Source organism: Phoenix dactylifera, unplaced genomic scaffold (genome assembly GCF_009389715.1).
Source record: "Phoenix dactylifera cultivar Barhee BC4 unplaced genomic scaffold, palm_55x_up_171113_PBpolish2nd_filt_p 000945F, whole genome shotgun sequence".
Lineage (NCBI taxonomy): Eukaryota > Viridiplantae > Streptophyta > Magnoliopsida > Arecales > Arecaceae > Phoenix > Phoenix dactylifera.
In genome coordinates, this window is record NW_024068304.1 from 31416 (window position 1) to 53207 (window position 21792).

Below are 21792 nucleotides of genomic sequence, written 5' to 3' on the forward strand. Positions count from 1 at the left end.
GTTTCAAAATTCTATCGTCCCCATTTCTGAAAGATACACATCTAATGAGAATAAGGGTTGCTGTCAATAGGGTTTCTCAGCTTGCTAAGAGCCACCCTCTAATCCGCACATAACTAGTTCGTAAGTTATTAAACAGAAACATGCACTCGTTCGCAAACATGTATTTATGAATGGAACTCCAAAACTTCTTTACATCCACAAGATTTGCAACCACGACCATTTAAGATGCAATCCCTTTACTATTAGTATTTTAAATTTGGTAAAAATATGAGCTTAGCAGCAAAAGAACTGGCAACATAGTTACCTTGCTACAAGTGAATAATATCCGACCAAGACCTTTCAACCTTTGCTAATTATCCTTGCCGGATTTTTTACCTTTTTTCTGTTTTTGCTTTAACTGAGTTAGACCTGGTGCTGTAATCTTTGCATTGCCAACAATTGCAGCCACCAATTCTGGATCCGTGCAAGCTTTCAATAGTTCTTTTTCGCGGTTTGTCACTTCAGGCATATGCATAAACAAGTTCATTGCAGTTTTGGCAGCTGAGGCAAAGACATTTAAATCAGTATATCAAATATGTAAAATGGTGAACTAATTGCATACATGATTAAATTATCAAATTAACTGCATATGCACACCAACACACGAGTGCACGTGCACATGTGTGTGTGTGTGTGTGGGTGTGTGTGTGTGTGTGTGAGAGAGAGAGAGAGAGAGAGTTCCCATGCAAAAATAAAACATTTTCACTATAACTGTGAACTAAGGCATGCCTGGATTTGAGCATGATTTGCAGGCTCTAAATATCCCCTGAAACAGCAGATATCATATCTAGTGACAAAGTAACTTCCAATGTCAACAAAGCAAGATTAATGAAGCATATAGAAATGCACAAAAATTGAAATAAGTAGCCATTTATTGTTGATGGATACAAGTTTGAATAAGGATACCAGACAAATTTTGAAATTATTTTCATTTGTTTCTTGATATACATTATCAACATTCAATTGCAATTGAATATCTATGTGCATCACTCACCAGTACGATCATATCTAAGCATCTAGCCAACAATGTTGAATACAGAAGCCTAACTCGTTAGTTTTGCATCATTTCCCAACATAACATTTTATGAGATCAAGATGTTGAAGCTGTTTACAGATACCATCTTGATTCCTCCTCTTCCAAAGATGTCCATTAAAAAAATGAACACTTTGACTTGCACTTGGAAACTTTATATGCATCTATGATTCACGTTTGACTTCATCTGATATTCTTGAATTGGCCCTCATCACAAACACATATTACATTTCATGATTTCAGCAACCAGCAACTATAGTGAAGCCATGAGTTTGTGGATAAAATGTTTAATGAAATATTGTTTGTCTTCTGAAAGGAAAACAAGATTTTATACCATGAGACATCGACCATGCAAATAAATCACCTGCCCTAGAGAATGGTGGCTAGATGCATGAGGAACATCTTGATAAGGAATGATTGAGCTTTAGATTTTTCAGTGCCCCCAAAACTTATGATACTCAGAGAGTAATCTGAGTTAAACTGAAGAAAATCCATATTAATGTGTTTCAACAGTAGCACAGAAAAGAGTCAAATATTTTGGCCTAGTTTGGGCTTCTGACAGGGCATAGATACAAGTGAATCAATCATATATTACGCAGCTTACACTATCAACTTGACATACAAGTAAATCAATAAATAAAAGAAATAAAATTTATGAGACTTCTAATGTATAACAGCTCAGTGATAAACTATTGCCAATCTGAACCAAAAAAAAATTGATTGCTAATAATAAGATCCTTCTAGAAATGATGAATATTATAGGACTAATGAGACAGTGGCAACTTTTACTTTCATGGCTTCCCAGTAATTCACAAATGATGAGGAAGATACCTTTTCCTTTCTTTGCGGTGCCTGGAGTTATTTTGACACGGTATTTGTATGTCTGCAATGCATTATAAGGGCCACAGACAGGTATTGCATACAGTAAGATATCATCTAGAAGGGGATTGCCTGTAAGATAATCTAAATCATTTAATTTGGCCCTCTCTTCTTCCCCTATCTCATGGATTCCACTCTCCTCAATAGAAATCCTATCCATCTCACTTGTAGTTTTATCCAATTCTGCATCCAGATCTTCAAAGACATCACCATTGGCATGCTTATTCACTATACCCTGCGATTGATCGGTTTCCAAAATAGTTTCTGGACAATCCCGAGAAAGGTGACCAGACTTTTTGCATTTATAACAAATTTTGGAGGAGTCATGCTGACCTGATATATCCAAAAAGTAAGTTTCAGAAGATGGCCTCAAATGTTGTTCGTCAAAAATGAAATGCAACCATCAAAAATGAAAATGCAACAACATTCAAAAAACAAAGTTAAATTTTAACCTGAATTGTTAAACAGATATGCATGTGCCAAGAACCGTGCCGCGACAAGAGGAAAATGAAAATACATATGATGTTAATGTGCATATTTGCATTAATGGATGAGGAAGTAGATCCCTTTGCATCAGATATTTTAAACAGTCATAATATCAGAATATATATAGAGAAGCTTCTGATGCTATTAACAAGAAAATAAATACGAGGAAAAGGTGGCAAGATAACATGAAAGGGCTGTTCGAATATTCCTCCAGGATTGAGCTGAAAATCCTGCAGGATTCATGGACTGGGCCACCCATTTAAGCATGGCTCTATCAACCAAACACCTCCCAGCTCAAATTCTGTGGAAAGAATGGATCTTTTTTTTTTCTTTCTGCAGCCCAAAGGCTGGGCTTTGGGAAGACCCTTAGAAGATGCAAGCTAGATGGGCTAACAGGTCTGATTCCTACAGAATTTTCAGCCCAATCTTAAAGGAATATCCAAATAGACCCAAGATGCGCATCACTCCAGCATGCATGCATATAACCATCTGTGTAATATTAATATTTGTAAGACTATACTAATAGAAACAAGTATAACAGATATGCCCCAGCTATGCACAAAGCATAATCTGACTATATTAAATCTATTCAATTGATCCGCCCATACTCATATTCTTAAGCATAAAGAATATGAATGATTCAAGTAAAATATTTGTCAGGATACATGCTCCAATTAATATCAATTTTCAGAGGAACCATGTGTTAATTAAATTTACTGCGAACGAAATGTTAGTAAAGTACCAGTCCCTGATCTGGTAATTTTGCCAGCTCCTCCATCTTGATCTTGTGAGTCCTTTTCTTTTTTGGGAGCTTTACCAGCAGACTGAATTTATTAAAAGACAATCAGAACCAGAACTGGGGAAAAAATAGGTGAAAAAGGGAAGAAAAATCAAGTCTCCTTAACAAATCAAAATAAATTTGATGTTATGTACTCACTGCAAGTAACGCCATACGAATTCTCCTTTCTTCTTCATCCTGTTCTGCATACTTTTCCTTAATCTTCTTAAGTTTGCCCTTCTGCCCACGGGTGATCTTTTGCTTAGCTGGCTTCATATTCTCATTATTTTTATCTAGCTGAGAACCTGATGGAGCACATTCATTGCCCTCTTCTTTTTTATGTGAGCTACTTACACTATCGCTACTATTATTCTGGCCTTTCTTGAGTTTACGTCTTTCTGCCTTTGATACGTAAGGCTTCTCTCTTACAGTACCTTTTTTCCCTTCACGCTCATGATCCTCCATTGAATTTGATTTATAAGCATCAAGCGCAGCACCTTTACCAGATAGTTTAGCAGGACCAAGGCCAAGAGCCTCATCAATGAGAACATCAAGTTGGGATGAAACAGAAGGTTCACTTTCTTCATCAGTATCAGATAAACTTCCACCATGCAAATTTTTCTGCTGGCCTTCTTTGTCTCCAACAAGCTCTTCAGATGGGTTAGCAATATTAGGATTAGGAGGTAAAACTCCAGAAGCATTATCAATTGCAGAGGTGCTATCAGGATCCACCTTAGAATTATCTGTGTTCAATCTGGAAAGATGACCCAATTCCTTACTTGTGCCAGCATCATCCAAAATTTCTTCATCGGAATCAGAAACATTATGCTCTTTATGAGATGCTCCTTCCATTTCTTGCAGACCTTCATCTTCACCTCTTACCCTCCTTTCATTCAGATGGGATGCCAAAGAGCTCTCATCCAAACGAAATAGAATGCCAAAACCCATAACTAGGGGGTGAGGAGGAAGGAAATTCTTTTTACCACGAATCATGAAACTACCGACTGTAAGATATTCCCCAGAGGGAGCTGTTTTACTAACTTGATGGGGGTACACCCACCAAGCACTTGTTACAATCTTTGAGTCCCATGCCTGACTGTGACACACCTGCAAATAAGAACATGTTTTAGAAAAATCTAAACCCACAACCTAGAATATAGTGAAGCACAAAGGCAATTGTTATATTACGCCATACGTAATTAGATTTTGCTCAGTAAAACTATCTCGAGAAGAAAACATTTCAGACTTTTAGAAAGTAACATTGTACTCACAGTAAAACAGCCAGCTTGATTTAATGTCAGTGGCGGTATTGGACTATCTGGTTTGTAATTCTTGATCACCGTACTTGAAGCGCCATGCAAGTCTGCATGCACATACCTGTTTTATATCCAAAATTAGTTATATCAGCAGAAATCATCAGTATGATCCTGCTTTCTGTCTGGGATATAAGACATATAAAGAATGCCAAGCTATCAGAATTCTGTCCCGTAAGAATACAATACTTTGAGGAAAAAGATGAAGATGGCCCCATATAATGAAAATAATATTGCAGAGCGAGCACGAACTTATTCCACAACCTAAGTTACGCAAGTTCGGCATGTCATATTATGATTCTGCTATATGCTACATGACATGCTGCAGAATAGAGCATCATGATAATATTCTAACTGTGTGCCAAAGAATGAAATAGATAACAGGGATTTAGAAAATAATGCCCCAGAAAGGGCATAAATAAAAGAAGGTGATATAAATTTGTAACATCCACTCAATAACTTGCACATAAGCAAACTACAAAATACTGAAAGCATCCAAATAAACCGCATGGTGCAGGCTGATGCCCCGTGTAGAGCTAGTTGTAACAATAAGTTACAAAAGTAGAGCTGGTTATAACAATAAGTTACAAAACTTGATGGACAATACTTAGATTTCCACCCATAAAATGGTACCTCACGAACCACAGAACACGGGAGAGGAATTCTGCGAACCGCGAAACAGAAAAGCAACAAACTTTAATAAAAAAGGCAGGTCAAAGCAGCTAAAGCATACATAAGGTACAATTACTTAACAGGTAGGCAAATGGGAGAGGAAGAGAACAATATAGCCGACAATCGGCAAAATGAATTAGCAGCTGAGGAAATAGAGGTCACGCTAAGGTATTATGAACAACATAAAGCTTTATGAAGGACATTGAGGTTTATTGCATGATTCCGAAACATAAGTTTTGTTTATTGCAGGATCATTGTACAATACTTCCTTACGCCTGTCTGAGACTAAATACAATATTCAAGGAATATAGGCATATAATTAAATATTGAAATCATCAATGCAAGCAAAGTTTCAAATGAGCCTTTCTCCCTTTGCACTGGAGACAGCTACATCAATAACTTATAGTTTTGTATTTGCATTAGTGCATATACATGTATACATTGTTGTTTCACTGTGTAGGAATGCAAATGGATTGCAAATTACATTCTGCACATGGGATTCAGACATCCACTGCTTATTGTGATGTCTAGAAAATAGAGTGCAAGTCTTCTTGTCATGTAAATATACTGTTTGTGCCTATACTAGGCTAACATCAATGCAGAACTTGACCCTCAAGCCAAAGCATTAGAACATTGTTTTAGAGATAAAATATCAGCCTTCTGCTTTTTAAGCATAAGGCAACTGTTGTCCATGGTATCAATAGAAAAAGTAAAGAATGAAGAAGTGAGTTATTCATTATAGAATATACAACAATGCCATAGGAACTGACAAAGCTTCAAATGCTCTTAGAAGGAATATGAGAATCGCATGAATAATAACATAATACTCGTACTTATGAAAGTGTGGGACATCAAAGTCAGGGCTTAAAGCTTTACTCTTGAGACATAGGATAATTGCAATTTTGATATCTGACTGTGGAAGTAATGCATGCCTGAAAGACTGTTGGAATCCATATATCAAAAATTGCTTTTTTCCCCTCGTACAAATCAATTCTTCTCCACCTCTAAATGAATTTTTGAGAAAAACACTCCATCGTATATGCTTAAAGTATGTAACCATAAGGTAGTTCTCCCTACTCAATAACTGGCCTTAAAGGTGGACATTCTCTTCGAGGAAGCCAATTTGACCAAAAATTCAACACCAGTTCAAATGTTGAGGCGGGCTGTAAAATATCTTCGAAGTATGGAGGTAATTTTTGATGCGACAATGGGTCAGGTCATGTCAAGTTTGGTCAGGTCATGTTAGGACAATAACATAGAAAAGCTTAACATGTACCAACCAGACCGAGCATTTACCAACCTAACTGAGCATAGGGTCAAGACTCACAACCCTCCAACCCATACCCACCCACAGGTCTATACAGAACTCGGAATGACCTATTTGATCTTAACCTAATCTATTTGGCAAGGCTTGATCCCTAATAGACCGAACCCAACATATCAAATCCAATCCTTACAATTCTTAACAGCTCATTTCTATAGTACTTAAACAACTAGTTTTAAGAAAATGTCAATCACTTAAAAAAATAATCCAAAATCACGAATCAACCTGACTTATCAATGTCAACCCAAATAAAACTCCACCAATTAAAAAAATTCAAAATCATGAATCAACCTGACTTATCCATTTCGACCCAAATAAAACTCTGCCCTCATGACACGAGTCATCCATTTAAAGTTCATAAGAAAACTTGACCCATACCCAACCCTAACTAAAAGCCCTTGACCCAAACCCAACCCAAATATGGTTGGGTTGAGTCAACTTTTGGATCGGGTCACTTTTCGACACCCCTACGTACCCAACTCGATTTACAAAGTCTACCCCATGTTAGATAAGTTAAGGACTGATGGTTGGTGGGTGGGTATGTTAGGAAGTAAAAATGAGTATGTATCACATCTTCAGTGAGCCTCATGACCAAATGTTTTAGGTGTTTGATTCTCATGGACAAGGTAGAGATGACGAATATTACAATATGGCCTATTGCTGGTTAGCATGATCTCAGACTTTAAGGTAACCAATAGGAATAGAATGGCTATCAAATGAGAAATAACAAACCTAGCTCTACACCGGGAAGAAGTTTGAAGATCAATTAATGAGGGAACAGCTGATTTAAATTTGAGAGATTAAAATGGTGAAGCTTCTGGGAAGGGTAAACTAGATTCTAGTAAGAGCAGTATAGAGGTCCCATGTAGAATGGGCATTGCTAAGGCATTCATAATATTTCAATTATTGCCCTTGCTTACATAAAAAATGCTTTATATATTATGCTATAAATATCTGAAATTATTTGCATTCCACTTGCTGATAAATTTCCATTCATAGAATCCAAACTGATCCATAACAATGATAAGTTTCCATAAGATACTATTATAGTGCATAGTAGCTACTTATCAAACATGTTTTCAGAAGAATATTTTTACACAATATTTCTTGGATGAGAATAGTGCAGCTATCAAAAATGATTGCTTGAATCAAGAAATTCTAAAATCGTGAAGTTTGAAGACCAAGCTAATATTCCAAGTTGGTTGACAAAAATATTCACATCACATATCCATGATTCATGATGTTGAGTACATGCTAACCCATTAGAACCTAAGTGCTACAATGATCCAGGGAAAGAAAGGTAGTCTATTTCAGATTACTTACAGATCTCCTTTGGACATATATCGCTTGACTATCATCTCATTTTGTTGAGCATCACGACCACTGATAACTAAATAATTTTCACTACTGATAAACCAATTGAATTTCTCAAACCAGTGCACCTTACGCATATGAGAGATTGCAGCAACAGTCTTTTCCTGCAAATAAATAGCAATACATTGATAAGAGGTACCTGTTAATTTGATTTATTTAAAATGTATTCTCTAATCAGTTTTTTAATGAAATATAAGAAAAAGAGTCTTTATCTAGTTTAATGTCAGAACCTTGCAATCTAATAAACAAATTTCCCACAATTATTGAAATACTGGCAGCAGCCAATGCAATATCACATGTTCATGTAATACATGCAAAGAACTATCATGCGAACAAGTAGTTTAGCTACCCAAAGCTACCACTCAAACTTCCATGTTTGTCATATCAAAGGATAAATGCAAGAAGATGTTGCTCTATTAAACCAAGACCTCATAGCAAGCCCTTAAAGGTATAACCAACTAATAAGGAGGGGGTAAGCCACACCTATTTAATTGTACATTTATTTCAAATTCAAAAGGGATATTCACACAGGCAATATATCTGAAGCATTTGACTTGAATGTGACAATGATACTAAAGACACAGATGTATACAGGGATCTCTGTGAGTATGTTCAAAGAAATATCATGAGAAATATTAAACTATAGTCTGTAGAATACCTGAGCAAGTTGGAGACGTGTCTTCTTCTCAGCTGCTTTGAAAGCCTTCTCATGTGCTGTAACGGTCTTCTCTTGTTTAATCTCCTGCTTTTTCTTCAGTTCATACCAGCGGCGAGCATTTGCATGTGCAGAAAGTGCTAGATCAACCTCTACCTGGAAGGAAAAGATAATTGCCATTGATTCTTGCAATTTGAAAAAAGATAAAAATAAAATCGAAGTTTAATGGATAAAATACTGCAGGAATACTACAGGAAAGAACTCTGAATTTACAGCAAGATGATATGGATTTACTTCAAACTTCAACAAGACTAAGACACTCATACGGCAAACAGCCACAATAAACAATTAACAATTAAGAGAAAGAATCTCAATGGAAATATATTGCAACATATTAGAAAAATAATGACATCTACCAAGAAATGCCAAGGCCTCCTACAACCTGTTACCAGTAGAGTCAGTGGTTGATTTTTGAAAGAAATGTAGATAAGATGTAGAGGAGCAACTTGACGGGACACCTGACTATGCAATTCCATATAATGTACTGATCATTTCCAACTTTCAACTAGCCAATCTCTTTCATCCATGAGTTGTATTAATAAAAATTTCTCGAGACTAAATTAGACTGGTATTAACAAGTCCATGATAAACTAGAACCATCAACAAAATTGAGGAGATCTATTTTGCTGTCCCAAGTAGGGGAGACATGATTGTACAAACCTGTAACATGTGAGAGGTAAGTCTGCTAAAAGGGACCAACATACGGAGAGGTGAAAACTAATACAATGAAACATCTAAATCAATTTTAATCCGAGATTTATACTTAATTTCTTAGTCTACTGGGATTTATTTCTCCAGCTCCTTATATTTGGTTTAACTCAAAAAACAAAGTCACATTTGAGTGACACATTACTGCTTTATGTTGTATTTAAGCTATGTAGTACATCCAAGGTATGCTGAACCGACCGGAATCGGTCGGTTCAGCCTGTACTGAACCGATGCCAACAGGCACCGGTACGGTACATTCTATAAAAATGGTTCCGACCCAAACTGGGTCCAAACCGGTTGGTTCCGTACTTGTACCGGTTGGTTCCATACTTGTACCGGTACAAGCCGATACCGGTGCGAACCGTTCGATACAAGCTCTTTTTCCCCGCGCGCGGCGGGGCGCGCGGGGAAGAGCGCCCACGCGGGCTCCATGGGCTGGAGCCCGCGTGGGCCACTAAATGCCACAGAGTGGCATTTAATGCTACTCTATGGCATTTAACGCATTCGTGCGGACGCAGAGTTTTTTTTTTGGGGGGAGGGGATCGCTCGCGGATAGAACGTGGGCCCGCGCGCGATTCCCCGCTCAGGAACCACGCCCGTGGCCGATTCCCCAGCAGGGAATCGCGCACGCGCGCAGTTCCCCGCACGGGCCAAAGTGGCATTAAATGCCACTCTGTGCCATTTGACGCGTCCTCCCATGTCCGCAGATGCGCGCAGACGTTTTTTTTTTTTGACGTCTACACGCGCGCGGCCACGGACGCGCGCGTCTCCGGTTCGGTACCGGTTCCAACCGGGACCGTACCGGTGCCGGTGCTCACCGGTACGCCGATACAGTCGGTCCGGCGAACCTTGAGTACATCTAAGTTACAAGGAACTTAAGCTAACTAGTGACAGCTGACAAGACTATTGACGTAATTATCAGAATGACCAAGGCATTACTATTGATGCAATCCTCCCTCCCCAACTTCTCGCATGAATTTAATATGAAAAAGAAAAGGCTTTAAGGTGTCTCTCTAGACTAATTGCAAATGCAAAAAAAAAAATAAGTATTCACAATGAAGTTTAGAAAAAAATCAATTTTTCCAGGCTTTATTTCATCAACACAAGCCCGAAGTTTAGAATCCTATTGCATATCTTAAAAGATTGTATCTTGCTTGAAATGAATAATACTTTTTTCCAAAAATTATTAATAATATGCTCAATGGAAACCATACCTTTTTTCAGCGGTAATATGAAAGATTTTATTAACAAGAAGAAAGTAGAGCAAAGAACACAAATTAAGAAAAAACAACAAGAGAGGAACTAAAATTTAAGGTTGAAGGACATAGCCAACTCAATGTACTGGTTAATAAACCACCTCTTGAAAAGCTGACAGATAAGAATAAGCATCCATGATCTCCAGCAGTACCTCAACGAGGTCCATGTATTATGAAGGCTAAGAATTCAAGTTACTTTTAAGCAACTAGCAACTGTAGGTGTATTGCACTCTTTAACTATTTAATCATTTCAAAGGTCTATGGATGGACCATTACATCATCTAAATATAAGACACGACAAGAAAAGCTTGACAAGAGAATAAGAGTGAGAGAGCTCAAATCATGGGCATCATAAGCCCCAATCATCGGCTCAAAAAACCAACTCTAATATAGGTTATGACAACCAACCCTAAAAATCCTCTAAACAATCATTAGAAACAACATTAGGAAAAGAAAAAAGAAAAAAATGGCATTCCAATGAATAACTGACGCCAACCCAATTTGACTCGGTCTTTGACCGATACTAGTTCCAGGAATAGGACTTACCTTGGTGATCACTGTCCTCAACTGCCTCCAAATTACGGAAGGAGGTGTAAAATGAATTAGTTTTATGTAGCAGTAGATTTTATGCCCCTATCAAATCAAACTTTATCATCTCATTTCGTGAAGTTAATTAGTCACTTATATTTTGGGGCAAGAAAGGCTTATTTTTCTAATTTGGAATAGTAGAACTTCATGGTTAGGTACATTAGTTAAAATCTATACCAGTCCTTTCATCACTTCAAATGCTTGCATTCACAAATAACTAGTTAAACTTCGTTTACATTTATAATTTTCTAAAATGAAGGATGTTTCAGCAGAAGATCTGCTGTTAGTGCATTTACTATTTTTTTATTTTATCATACTGATGCAAGAACTTGAAAACAAGTCATCTCAGGAAAGAAAATCACATAACACAGAAAAAAGTAAGTTATCCACAGAACTTATATCTACTTAAGCATGTTACGTGCAAGAGTAAAGATTTAAGAGCAGATGAAAATGCAGGAATGCACCTAGATATGAATGGAAAATGTTAGGTGAGTTAAATGCGCATTTGATATATCAAAGATGAAGGAATAAAGTGCATTAAGGAAAACACAAATATGAAACTGAAGTTGCACCAGCACCTTCTCAACAGGGGAGGTTTTCTCATCCTCATCCATTTCATCAAGATTGTTACTCAACAATAGGGTGATGCAATTTCTTTCAAGATGGAGCTTATCTATAAGGCCAGCTACAGGATTTCCAGATTTTCTCTCCTCTTTCACCATACGAGCAAGATCCACCCAATCCATCCCATTTGCAAGGGCAACACGAACAGCTAAAATGGCTGCATCCACATCTTCCAAGTTGTACTCAATCAACTGTGCCAATTTAGTGCAAAGGTCAACTTCCTTCTTCAGTGTATGTACCCGGTTTTCCTGCATCGTAGCACAACGTACTTCTAACATGCAAATATATTGTAGATAACAAGCTATTAGCAAAAAAGCATTATTTTGTTTGTGAAGAATTAATGCCCTGATAAAACAATGAAAGAAATACAGGAAGAAGGAAAAGCCACAAAACCAAGTTATGGGATTGCCTTCCCATTCAATCTTACACCCCCCAAAACACAGTGGGAGACAGCCCCTAAAAAAGAAAAAAAAAAAGAAAAATCTGTGACAGTTTTAAAAAACAAAAACATTGAAACCACGACACCAACAAAAACTCCATGGGAATTGCTAGACATCTTCTCAGGCCATGTCACTAGGCCAGTATAAGAGCCCACACAGTCCAAGAAACAGCAACAATGCATCATTATTCATTACACAAATTAAACTACATGAATTACGATGGCTGCACCATGTTTAGCCAGTGGTCTAAAAATGCCACAGTAGCGAGCACCCCCTCATTGCAGATCCAAGCTTAGTAGGATTGACCAGCTGCTGCCTAAGTCAATTTCATATAAAAGCAAAGTATTGTCAAACAACAAATTTACCAAGTTACCCCCCGCCAATGATGAGAAGTAAGGTTCAACAACATGTGAGGTTCAACAAATTCACCTCGTGGTTTTAGAGAACAGAAAACATAAAAGGAAAAAAACTACATTATGTCCTTCGTAAAGGTCAATAGAGAAGAGAGAGAGAGACAGAGGGGGAGGAATGAAGAGAAGCCTCCTCCAATTCATGATGGTTTTATCAGTTACTGCACAATAATTTAAGACAAATACATGTAACTCAATATATAATCTCGCACTTAAGCAGCCAAGAAGTGTCATTAGGGAGAAAAAAACAAGACATGTAAAAAGAAGGTGGGAAAATTGGAAGAATAAATGAGGGGCCCATGAAAGGGAAAAGGGGGTACTATTCACACCTGAGAAAAGTAAGTTTTTCATTCTCCACTCTTCTGGAGAAGAAAACAAAATTTTCTTTTTTCCATCTTTCTCGAAAAGTCATTTCCATAGCTTAATATTTTTCTCTCATCCAAGCAAACAAGATATGAAGTTTTCTAGAAAAGCTATGTCCGAGCTTTTGCCCCCCGACATCCAAAGAGACCCCAATAACTTAGCATCAGAACTCATAGTGACCAGAAGGTCCTTCCTAAGATCATGAAATAGATCAAATAATTCTCTAGATCTTCTGATCACAGTTTGGATGAATATGAGTTTAGAGAGGGAATAAAAGAGATCACTAGCTGAGAAAAACTAAGCTCCAGGAGATTAGCGACGGTAGATTCTCTAAATATAGAGAAACTTTAGTACAACTTTTCTAATCGTGTGATTAGAATAATTATGATGAACAAAGAGGTTAAATAATTCTAGATTATTCCTTGACTATTATATTTCTAATAAAGCAATTGAATTATGAAATTTGAAACAGGATGTGCACAGGTTCATGCCTTTTAACTTGCTAAAATCCAAAAACTCATGAGTAGAATTAGAGCTATCACAAAAGCTAAATTTCTAAGGATGACATAAAAATAAAGATAGTGTCTGATAGGTTCCTAAAAATCTTAATTTTAATAAACTTTTTTTTGAGTAAAATGCTACTCTATTAATGTGCAGTTAACTTAAGAAAAGACTGAGTAATTCATATATAGCACGCTAATACTAATGAATGATGATAATCCCTTTTCTTTAACCAAAAATTTTTCTTGAGAAAAATAGCTAACATATTACTTTCCAAAACAAAATAGAACCTGATCTAAGCGAATCTTGTTAAGCTTCAGTGTGGCAGATCCCTCTTTTGCTTTTTGTTGCTGTTCGGACCTTTGACTCTCAATTTTACTGTAAAACTCATCTAGTGCAGCGTCAAATGTCTCAAATTTCATGCATTCCCTTGATTTGAACTGATTCAATAGAATGGGACAAAATTCATCATAGACCTGCCCACAGAAAAAGAATAAAAAAATTAGTCTCAATGAAAATGCGAAAAACTAAGATATCATGATATGAATTCTTAGCAGTACCAGGAAAAAATAAACATCTATTTAACATGAAGGAATCGATCCATCCTTTGTGAGGGTAAAAGATCACAGGGGTAAAATTGATATTTTAAGTCTTATATGTACAGGTTCACACAGTACGGTAGGCCTCCGCACCAACAAATAGTGGAATCTTGGAGCACCCGTAACACATGTACCATGTGTATTGGCGCGGGTGCACCAAGCATCCATACTATGATTCTATCATAACAAGACATAAGCCCCATACCGGTGGGTACAAGTTGGTGAAAAATGTAACCATGATAAAAGCATGGCTGCACCTCAATCATGAATTCAATTACATCAGAAAATAAATCATCAGTTATTTAAGAATGGTCAAAAGCCGAGAATATCCAAATTACTGCATCAACCAATTGCACCAACATGACCATGCAAAACAGCATAGCATTTTTACCAGAAGCCCTTTCAATCCCAAAAAAATTGTCTGAAAGTAGATACACGGACTATTCAAACTTGCTGAAGAGTAATGTCTGGACATGTGAAACATGAGTACAAGTACAGATTTCATGTCAACGGACAAGAATGCACGTCCTCTGTTATAATTTACACATTCTTGTATTTTGTATTGATTGCATGTTACACAAGAAATTCAACTTCGTAGTGTATGGAAGTTCTCATGGATGTGTATTTTGATGTGTTTACTTAGGAAAACTTGGGAATAAGATTGTATATTATATGCCAACCTAACTTCATTTTTTCCGGGCATCGCAGTATCAGAACCTAGCTGCATCGGTACTCGGACAGCGTGGATACCGGTTCCAGCAGTTTTTGGGCTGGTACTGACCGGTACGCATGCATACCGGTTGCGTATCGGTCTCGTACCGGCCGGTTCACACCGGTACCGATTTTTTTTAACTACAGCGCGCGTGCTATGGATTTTAAACCACAGCGCACACGCGTTGTGGTGCAGAGCGCGTGGCTCGCGCGCTGTGGATTTTAAACCACAGCGCGCACGCGTTGTGGTGTAGAGCGCGTGGCTTTCGGGCCACGCGCTCCCTCGGGGTAGAGCGCCCCGCGCATGGGGCAGAGCACCCCGTGTGGACATGGGGCCGTGCGCCCACACGCGGTTCCCCCTGTGCATTCCGTGCACAGTTCCACCGCGCGCGGCGCGATTCCACGACGCGCGGGCGTGATTCCCCGCGCTGGGAAACGCCCCGCGCGGGAGCAGGCCCGCTCATCCACGCAGGGTAACGCGTCATAAATGCCACAGAGTGGCATTTAATGCCACACTCTATGGCCTCTTTTCTTACCTACGTCCGCGCGTAGATGAGAACCGGAGAAAAAAAAAAACAAGGAAACCAGTTCGTACCGGACCGGTTCCGGTACGAACCGGTCTTGAACCGGTCCAGTAGGCGACCAGTACGCCTACCGGTACCGGTTCAGCGTACCTTGATGTAAATAATTCTAGACCCAAGTACCCAACCATGATCAGTTAGACCTAATAGCAGACATGCAAGTCAAAGCTAAAACAAAAGAATACAAAATACTGAGGGAAGCAGTGGCATAAAATAGCAGTTCCAACTGCCAAGGATGCCCAGATATCTAGCAAAGCAACAGCTTCAGACGGTAAAGAATCATCGCAAGCACCAAAAAATCCAATTGGAGTAGAAATAGCAGCAATGGTGGTGTAACAATGTTGATGAACATTTTGTTGTCCAACTTGGCACAAGATTCCATGGAAAGCCTGATGCTTTATTGTAGCAACAAAGAAGCTAGTGTTAGGGTCATGAACAGGAAAGCACATGATCAAGGTTCAAATATTCAAACCGTCAAGCAATGTTCCCCAAACACTTGGAATGGGTGCCAGAAGTTCCTTTGTCCCCAAGCATCCAACACTTTAACCTCTAAATATTCCAACACAGACTATTGCTTGCAATCCTATACATCAAAATCCATAAAAGAAAAGGGCTAAAAGTAGCATAAGTTGACTACTTAATAGTATTTTTAATTATAAAACACTACATGCCATTACAACATTAAAGATTGAAAAAAAAAGAAACAGATGTCATTGGAGGGGTCTTGGCAGTTTATACTTGTAGTTTTTAGTAATATGCCATTGAGACTTCATTAAACATATAGGCCTTCAAGTCTACTGGATCTAAGACTGATATACAAGCTAATTCTGACACATTTATCAATTAAGGTGAGCTTATAAATATAAGCAAAAACAAGAAAACAGGATAAGAAATTATTGGCAATCTCATTGAATTCTTGAAATCATAGCAGACAAAACTTTGTATAGATAGTAATTCTGAGACAGGCTCTGTGCAACATCATCAGTAACCTTAATGTCAATCAGAAATAACAATAGATATCCAAGAAGATATTTGCTTGGAGAGAATGAAAGATGATTAGAAGGAGTTGTTAAATTGCCACCATCATCTTTCTGATTCTAGACTTTGTACACATGTTAAATTCTAAACCTAACAAGTGCTGTCAGCAATTATCATGTCCTTAAATTCAAAAAGCAGAACTATCATGAAAGAGCAAGCAATTTGTGCTACACTACTGAGATAGGTGACAACTTTAGTTAAAGCAAAGAACACTAGCCAATTGTATCACATTATATGTTGACATAGATAAGCACACTTAGCACAACCTATTTTGATATGTCAAGGCAGCTTGATGACATAAGATATTGAAATTGGATACCTTGACTTAGTTGTTTTCCCTTCTATCACCACCACATCATTCAAAACAAGAGCAAGTGCTAATATATATAGTTGATTTTCCTTCTATCACTATCACATCATTTTAACCAAGAGTATGCGCTTGTATATATATTCCCAAACAACAGGTCACTTGAGCTACCAGTAAGTAGGAAAGCAAAAGCAGCCAATTAACCTTATCCGAAGTAGATTCTTGCAAAGGTAGAGTTTCCTTCTTCTCAATGACCTTATTTTGCATCAAAATGTATCCCTCAGGAACTATTTGACCTGAGATAACATCTGCAAGCCATTCCTCGAACCTGGTAACAGCTTGCACCAAAGCTTGAATTCTGGCCTCATCTATTTTACTATCCTTCCCAACTTTCATATTTGGAGGCAAGCCAGCGTCCAATACTATATGTTCAGATAGTGCAGGTCCATAGCTTAATGTCTGTCCAAGAATCGTCTTTAAAGTAGTTTTATTTGACTGAGTTCCATCATTACTTTTCTTCTTTGATGCAGGCAAATTCTTGTTCTTACCACTAGTAGGTTCTTTGGATTTGTCACAAGCATCGCCACTAGCATCAAGAACCTCAGAAGATTCATTATCATCAGTTAACTCAAAGCTAAGTGCTGCTTTTAACTTCATAAAGTCAGTCCTTTCAAAAACACGACAGGCTTCAATTGGATAACGATGGCGTGACATAATAGCCAACCCTTTGTCATCATCTCTGCAGTAAATGAGCTTGCATTAGATGCATTGAAAGTGACTTCAAATCAGAAATGCTATTTTTCCCATATAGATTAAAGGAAACTTTATGGTGCATAATATCAAACAAAATCTGTCATGTTCGCATCACAAAAAGTTTGACAGCGGCCAGAGGGTCAAACATGGAAATCAGGAAAATAATGATTTGAAAAGGGAAATGAACAGTTCCAATTTGTGAATGAAATTCAAATAGTCTAGGAACCATAGCCAGAAAATGGAAATGCATTAAAAGAAGATCTCATCATCCTAATAACGTGGAGTTGTCTACAACATGAAAAATAATGAATCTTAGTAAAGTAATTTTATACCCCCTTTTCTGGAGAGACACACACACATAATTGCCAACCCTTTATTATCTCTTGATAAGAGTAATTTTATCACCTTTTGTTTTCTGGAGACACACACTGGACAACCCTTTTTCATCTCCTAATAAAAGTAATTTTGTCCTTTTTTTTCTGGACACATGCAATCACACATGCGTGCGCACAGTCTCCAACCCTTTAAATGAGCTTACATTAGACAGATCGAAAGTGACTTCGAATCAGCAATGCTATTTTCTTGTATAGATTAAAGGGAACTTTATGGTGCAGAAATAACCAATCAATATCAAACAAAATCTGTCATGCTTGCCTCACAAAAAGTTTGACAGCTGGTTAAACATGGAAACCAGGAAAAGAAGGATTAGAAAAGGGAAATGAACAAGTTCCAATTTGTGAATGAAATGCCAACTAGTCTAGGAACCATAGCCAGAGAATGAAAATGCATTAAAAGTTCTCATCATACTAATAACCTGGAGTTCTCTGCAACACAGAAAGTAAAGAATCTTAATAAAGGTAACTTTACCTCCCTTTTTCTGGACACACGCACAAAGTTCGAGATAAAGAACTCAAATCATAATTTTTATCAGTGTAATTAGTAAGGCCAATGTCATAGTGAGGCCTCTTTCAACCGTAAGAAGTACTGATATCTAAACCAATAAGATTTGATGGTCATATCAATCAAAATTCATGTGGAGGTTAAAATAGAAGCAGATGAATCCAAATTAGGGCCTCTGTCTTAACTATACATTATAAGAACCAAGGCTACCAACTTATAAACAGAAATCAGTATCAAGAATTTTGACCAAGTTTCATTAAGTTTCAGGCTGCCCCAAATTTGGTGCAACAATAAAACATCAGGTCGCCCAGACAAGGTAGCCTACCATTTTCTCTCTTTTTCTAAGAAATTAGCATCAGCTACATACCACATAGATTTCACTTATATCATGACTTAGATGTAAGAGAAAAAATTAAAAAGATATACTAATTATACTATGTCAAAAGGATTATAGAACCGAAACATAAATAGCATCAAGATGAAATTCGCAATTGAGGATGTTATAACAACCTGTGCGATCGGAGAAGTGTCATGACAGTAAACTCAGAATCTGTAAGAAGAATATTTCCTTGGGCATACAGCTCCAGGATAACAAAATGAGAATTGCTACCCAATCCAAACTGGAAAAGGATAATCTGTCGATAGAAAATACAAGGTGGCTATAAATCAGCATAGGTGGGGATCAAGAAGCCTATACAAACCAAAAAAGTTGAATAACACATAGTAATGTATTGTAACTCAGAGAGTCAATTTGTTCATCCAGTTCCAAAATTAAGGAATCCAGACAGTTAATCTGATGCCACTAAATACAAGAGAAAGTAATTACACGGTCATATCCGAGTTGCCGCACATCTTCAAGTCTTCTCGTGCGGATGTGCTTCCGTAATTTAAGAGTGAATCCAGAAGGAGTTGTGTTTTTGTCCCTACAATCAATGGTGGAAAATCCTGATAATTTCAAAGATACTGCAATACACTTTATTAATGATCCAACTGAGCACATAATTTACCTGACATATTGAGTTGTGTGCAATCTGACACCACTTTCCATCAACAACAAAACTTTCTCGCTCTCACCTGACTCTGTCATGCCGCTGCTGTTCATCAGCTTGAACAGATAAGTCTACAAATGCAACATCATTATCAACAATTTAAGAAAAAAAGATTAATATTAATAAGAAATTTAAACAAATAGAGATGCATCCCTAAACAGGATAAGGGTGTGAATTCTAAACAAAATAATATAATTTGTCAATAGAGAACTAGGACTACTTGGTTTGAAGGAGTTGCAGAATGGACAAAAATATCAATCCAGGCCAAGGCATGTTGTTAATGCATTAATTCTGAACTGCTGAAAGATATACTTGAAGCAATCCTCCAAAATCCAGTTCCATACTGATAAAAAGTAGTCAGTTGTGTTGTATGATAGTTGAACTGATTACGATCACATAATGATTGAAGATTTACCAAATAATACAGTTCCATATTATTATAAGATATAAAAATAGTGTGAAGTTCATGGTAAAATCATGACCCCAAGTTGTTGACATTAATATCAAGAGTGACACTTATCTCCAATAGATTGTAGTTTCTAGAAAGAAGGCACGGATCTAACTATATAGGTATACTTCAACGCTTTCAACAATTGTAAAGGAAAATTTAAACAATTATATTTCCAAAGGGAAAGTGAAGGAGCAATCCATTGAAAGAAGCCACAACACAAAGGCAAACCTTGATCTTTAAAAAATAAGTATTTTCTTAACTATTTGGGCCCATTCTTATAAAAGAAAACATTATCTACATAGTTTGGAAATGTTATTCAACCAGTTCTGCAAGTCATCAAGTCTTCAAACTGACCCAAAATCCTGAAGAAGACAACTTTAGGCAAGAGAGGGCCTATCATAAAATAGTAAATGAACCATTTTGACTTCTGAGCTTCTAGTATAAATTATACCCAACCATAAGCTATTAGAAAGTCCTAAACAAATTTGCAGAGCATAAATAACCCTTCTAGCAAGTAATATGGCTGCGATCATCATTTTTATCCTCTCTAAGTTACTCTCAAAGGAGCTCAGATTTCTCTTTTGCAGGATTCCACAAGAAACTAAAATGCTTACGTGCACCAACTTTTTACCTTGAGATATTATCAAGAAAACACAATAGCCCTTTCTCTGCAACTTTAGTTAACATTTTGCTTCTTGATTAGGTATAACCGTTCTTTTCCAAAATTATGCTAGTATGCCGACAGATTCACAACTTCCGGTCTACAAACTTCACGAATCAAATCAAAAATTTGCCCAGAAGAACAAAAATAAAAACATAAACAACGGATTTTCACTGAGATATAGGCGAGGGGATTAAAGAAGAGAAACATATAAAAATTGGAAGACAGAAGGAAAAGAAATGGACAGGATGGCATTTGATCATGGGGGATTAGGGTTTTTGAGTTGTTACCTTGGGGAACATGGGGAGAGGGAAACGCATTGAAATTAGAGGACAGAATGAAAAGAATGGATCGGACGGTATTTGGTCTCTGGAGGGTTAGGGTTTTGAGTTGTTACCTTGGGGGTGATGTCGTAGACGTTGGCGCAGCGCATGCCGATGAGCCGCCGGAGGCATTTCACCTCGGCGGCGACGTCGGCGGTGTTCATCCGAACCTTCACCATCTTCGCTCCTCCCCTCGCTCCTCACCTCTCTTCTCTAACAAGCTCTCAGGGATCGTAGTATTTTTCTCCTACAGGTTTTCTAGCGGCTTCGGATTGGAATAGAAACTACGATTGTCGGATGGAAGAACATTGGAAAAGTAACGGTAATTTTTATAATATTTTATATGTTTATTATTGTATTATACTATAAATATAATATTATATTATATTATATTATGGTTAAATAATTTAATATTATATTAAATTATTATGTTATAATATATTGCTATATTATAATAATATTATTATAATGTAATAATATTATATTATATTATAGATTTATATATTAATATATATTTTAATTTCTAAAATCTAGGTCCTTACATTGGGTTACGTAGATGACAAATTCATATCTTCTGGACTCTTTTACTTATATTCTCCTAACAACATAAAATTTCTACCGTCTGGGTATTTTTACCCTTAGTCCCACACTTAATCAATATTTTTATAATTATGTTTTTTATTCTATATTTAAATTTAAAAATTGATTTCTGTATTTCTATGTTTATAATTTTAATATCTGAAGTCTATATCCTTAGGTTAACTAAATGATAAACTCCATGCTCACTTATATTCTCATGGTTAAGTTCCTATCTTCTGGATAATTTTGCTCCCAGCCCCTCCACGTAATCAATTTTGAACAAAAAGAAGCAAAGTGATCGAGAAGAAGCTATAAGTCTCAAACCTCATTTGTAGTT

The 21792-nt window shown here is 37.1% G+C and overlaps 1 protein-coding gene across 1 annotated transcript; it reads right to left on the bottom strand.

Annotated features, from left to right (window-relative positions):
- Window positions 1-99: 99 nt before the first annotated feature.
- On the bottom strand, window positions 100-21163 carry LOC103715779 (nuclear export mediator factor NEMF). Its single transcript, XM_008803534.4, has 14 exons — window positions 20951-21163; window positions 19400-19512; window positions 19219-19315; window positions 18903-19027; window positions 16944-17478; window positions 13794-13979; window positions 11744-12037; window positions 8557-8709; window positions 7848-8002; window positions 4487-4592; window positions 3375-4322; window positions 3180-3261; window positions 1904-2284; window positions 100-540 (listed from the first exon to the last, which is right to left on the bottom strand). Exons 1-14 carry the CDS (start codon window positions 21053-21055, stop codon window positions 350-352), a joined length of 3471 nt encoding a protein of 1156 aa, XP_008801756.2. The 5' UTR covers window positions 21056-21163; the 3' UTR covers window positions 100-349.
- Window positions 21164-21792: the final 629 nt, after the last annotated feature.

Excerpts from the sequence above, each read along its gene's own strand:
- LOC103715779 (XM_008803534.4), bottom strand. The coding sequence starts at position 21,055 with ATGGTGAAGGTTCGGATGAACACCGCCGACGTCGCCGCCGAGGTGAAA. Across the intron at positions 19,316-19,399 it reads CACACAACTCAATATGTCAG|GGACAAAAACACAACTCCTT; the intron begins GTAAATTATGTG and ends CATTGATTGTAG. Across the intron at positions 8,003-8,556 it reads CACGTCTCCAACTTGCTCAG|GAAAAGACTGTTGCTGCAAT; the intron begins GTATTCTACAGA and ends ATTTATTTGCAG.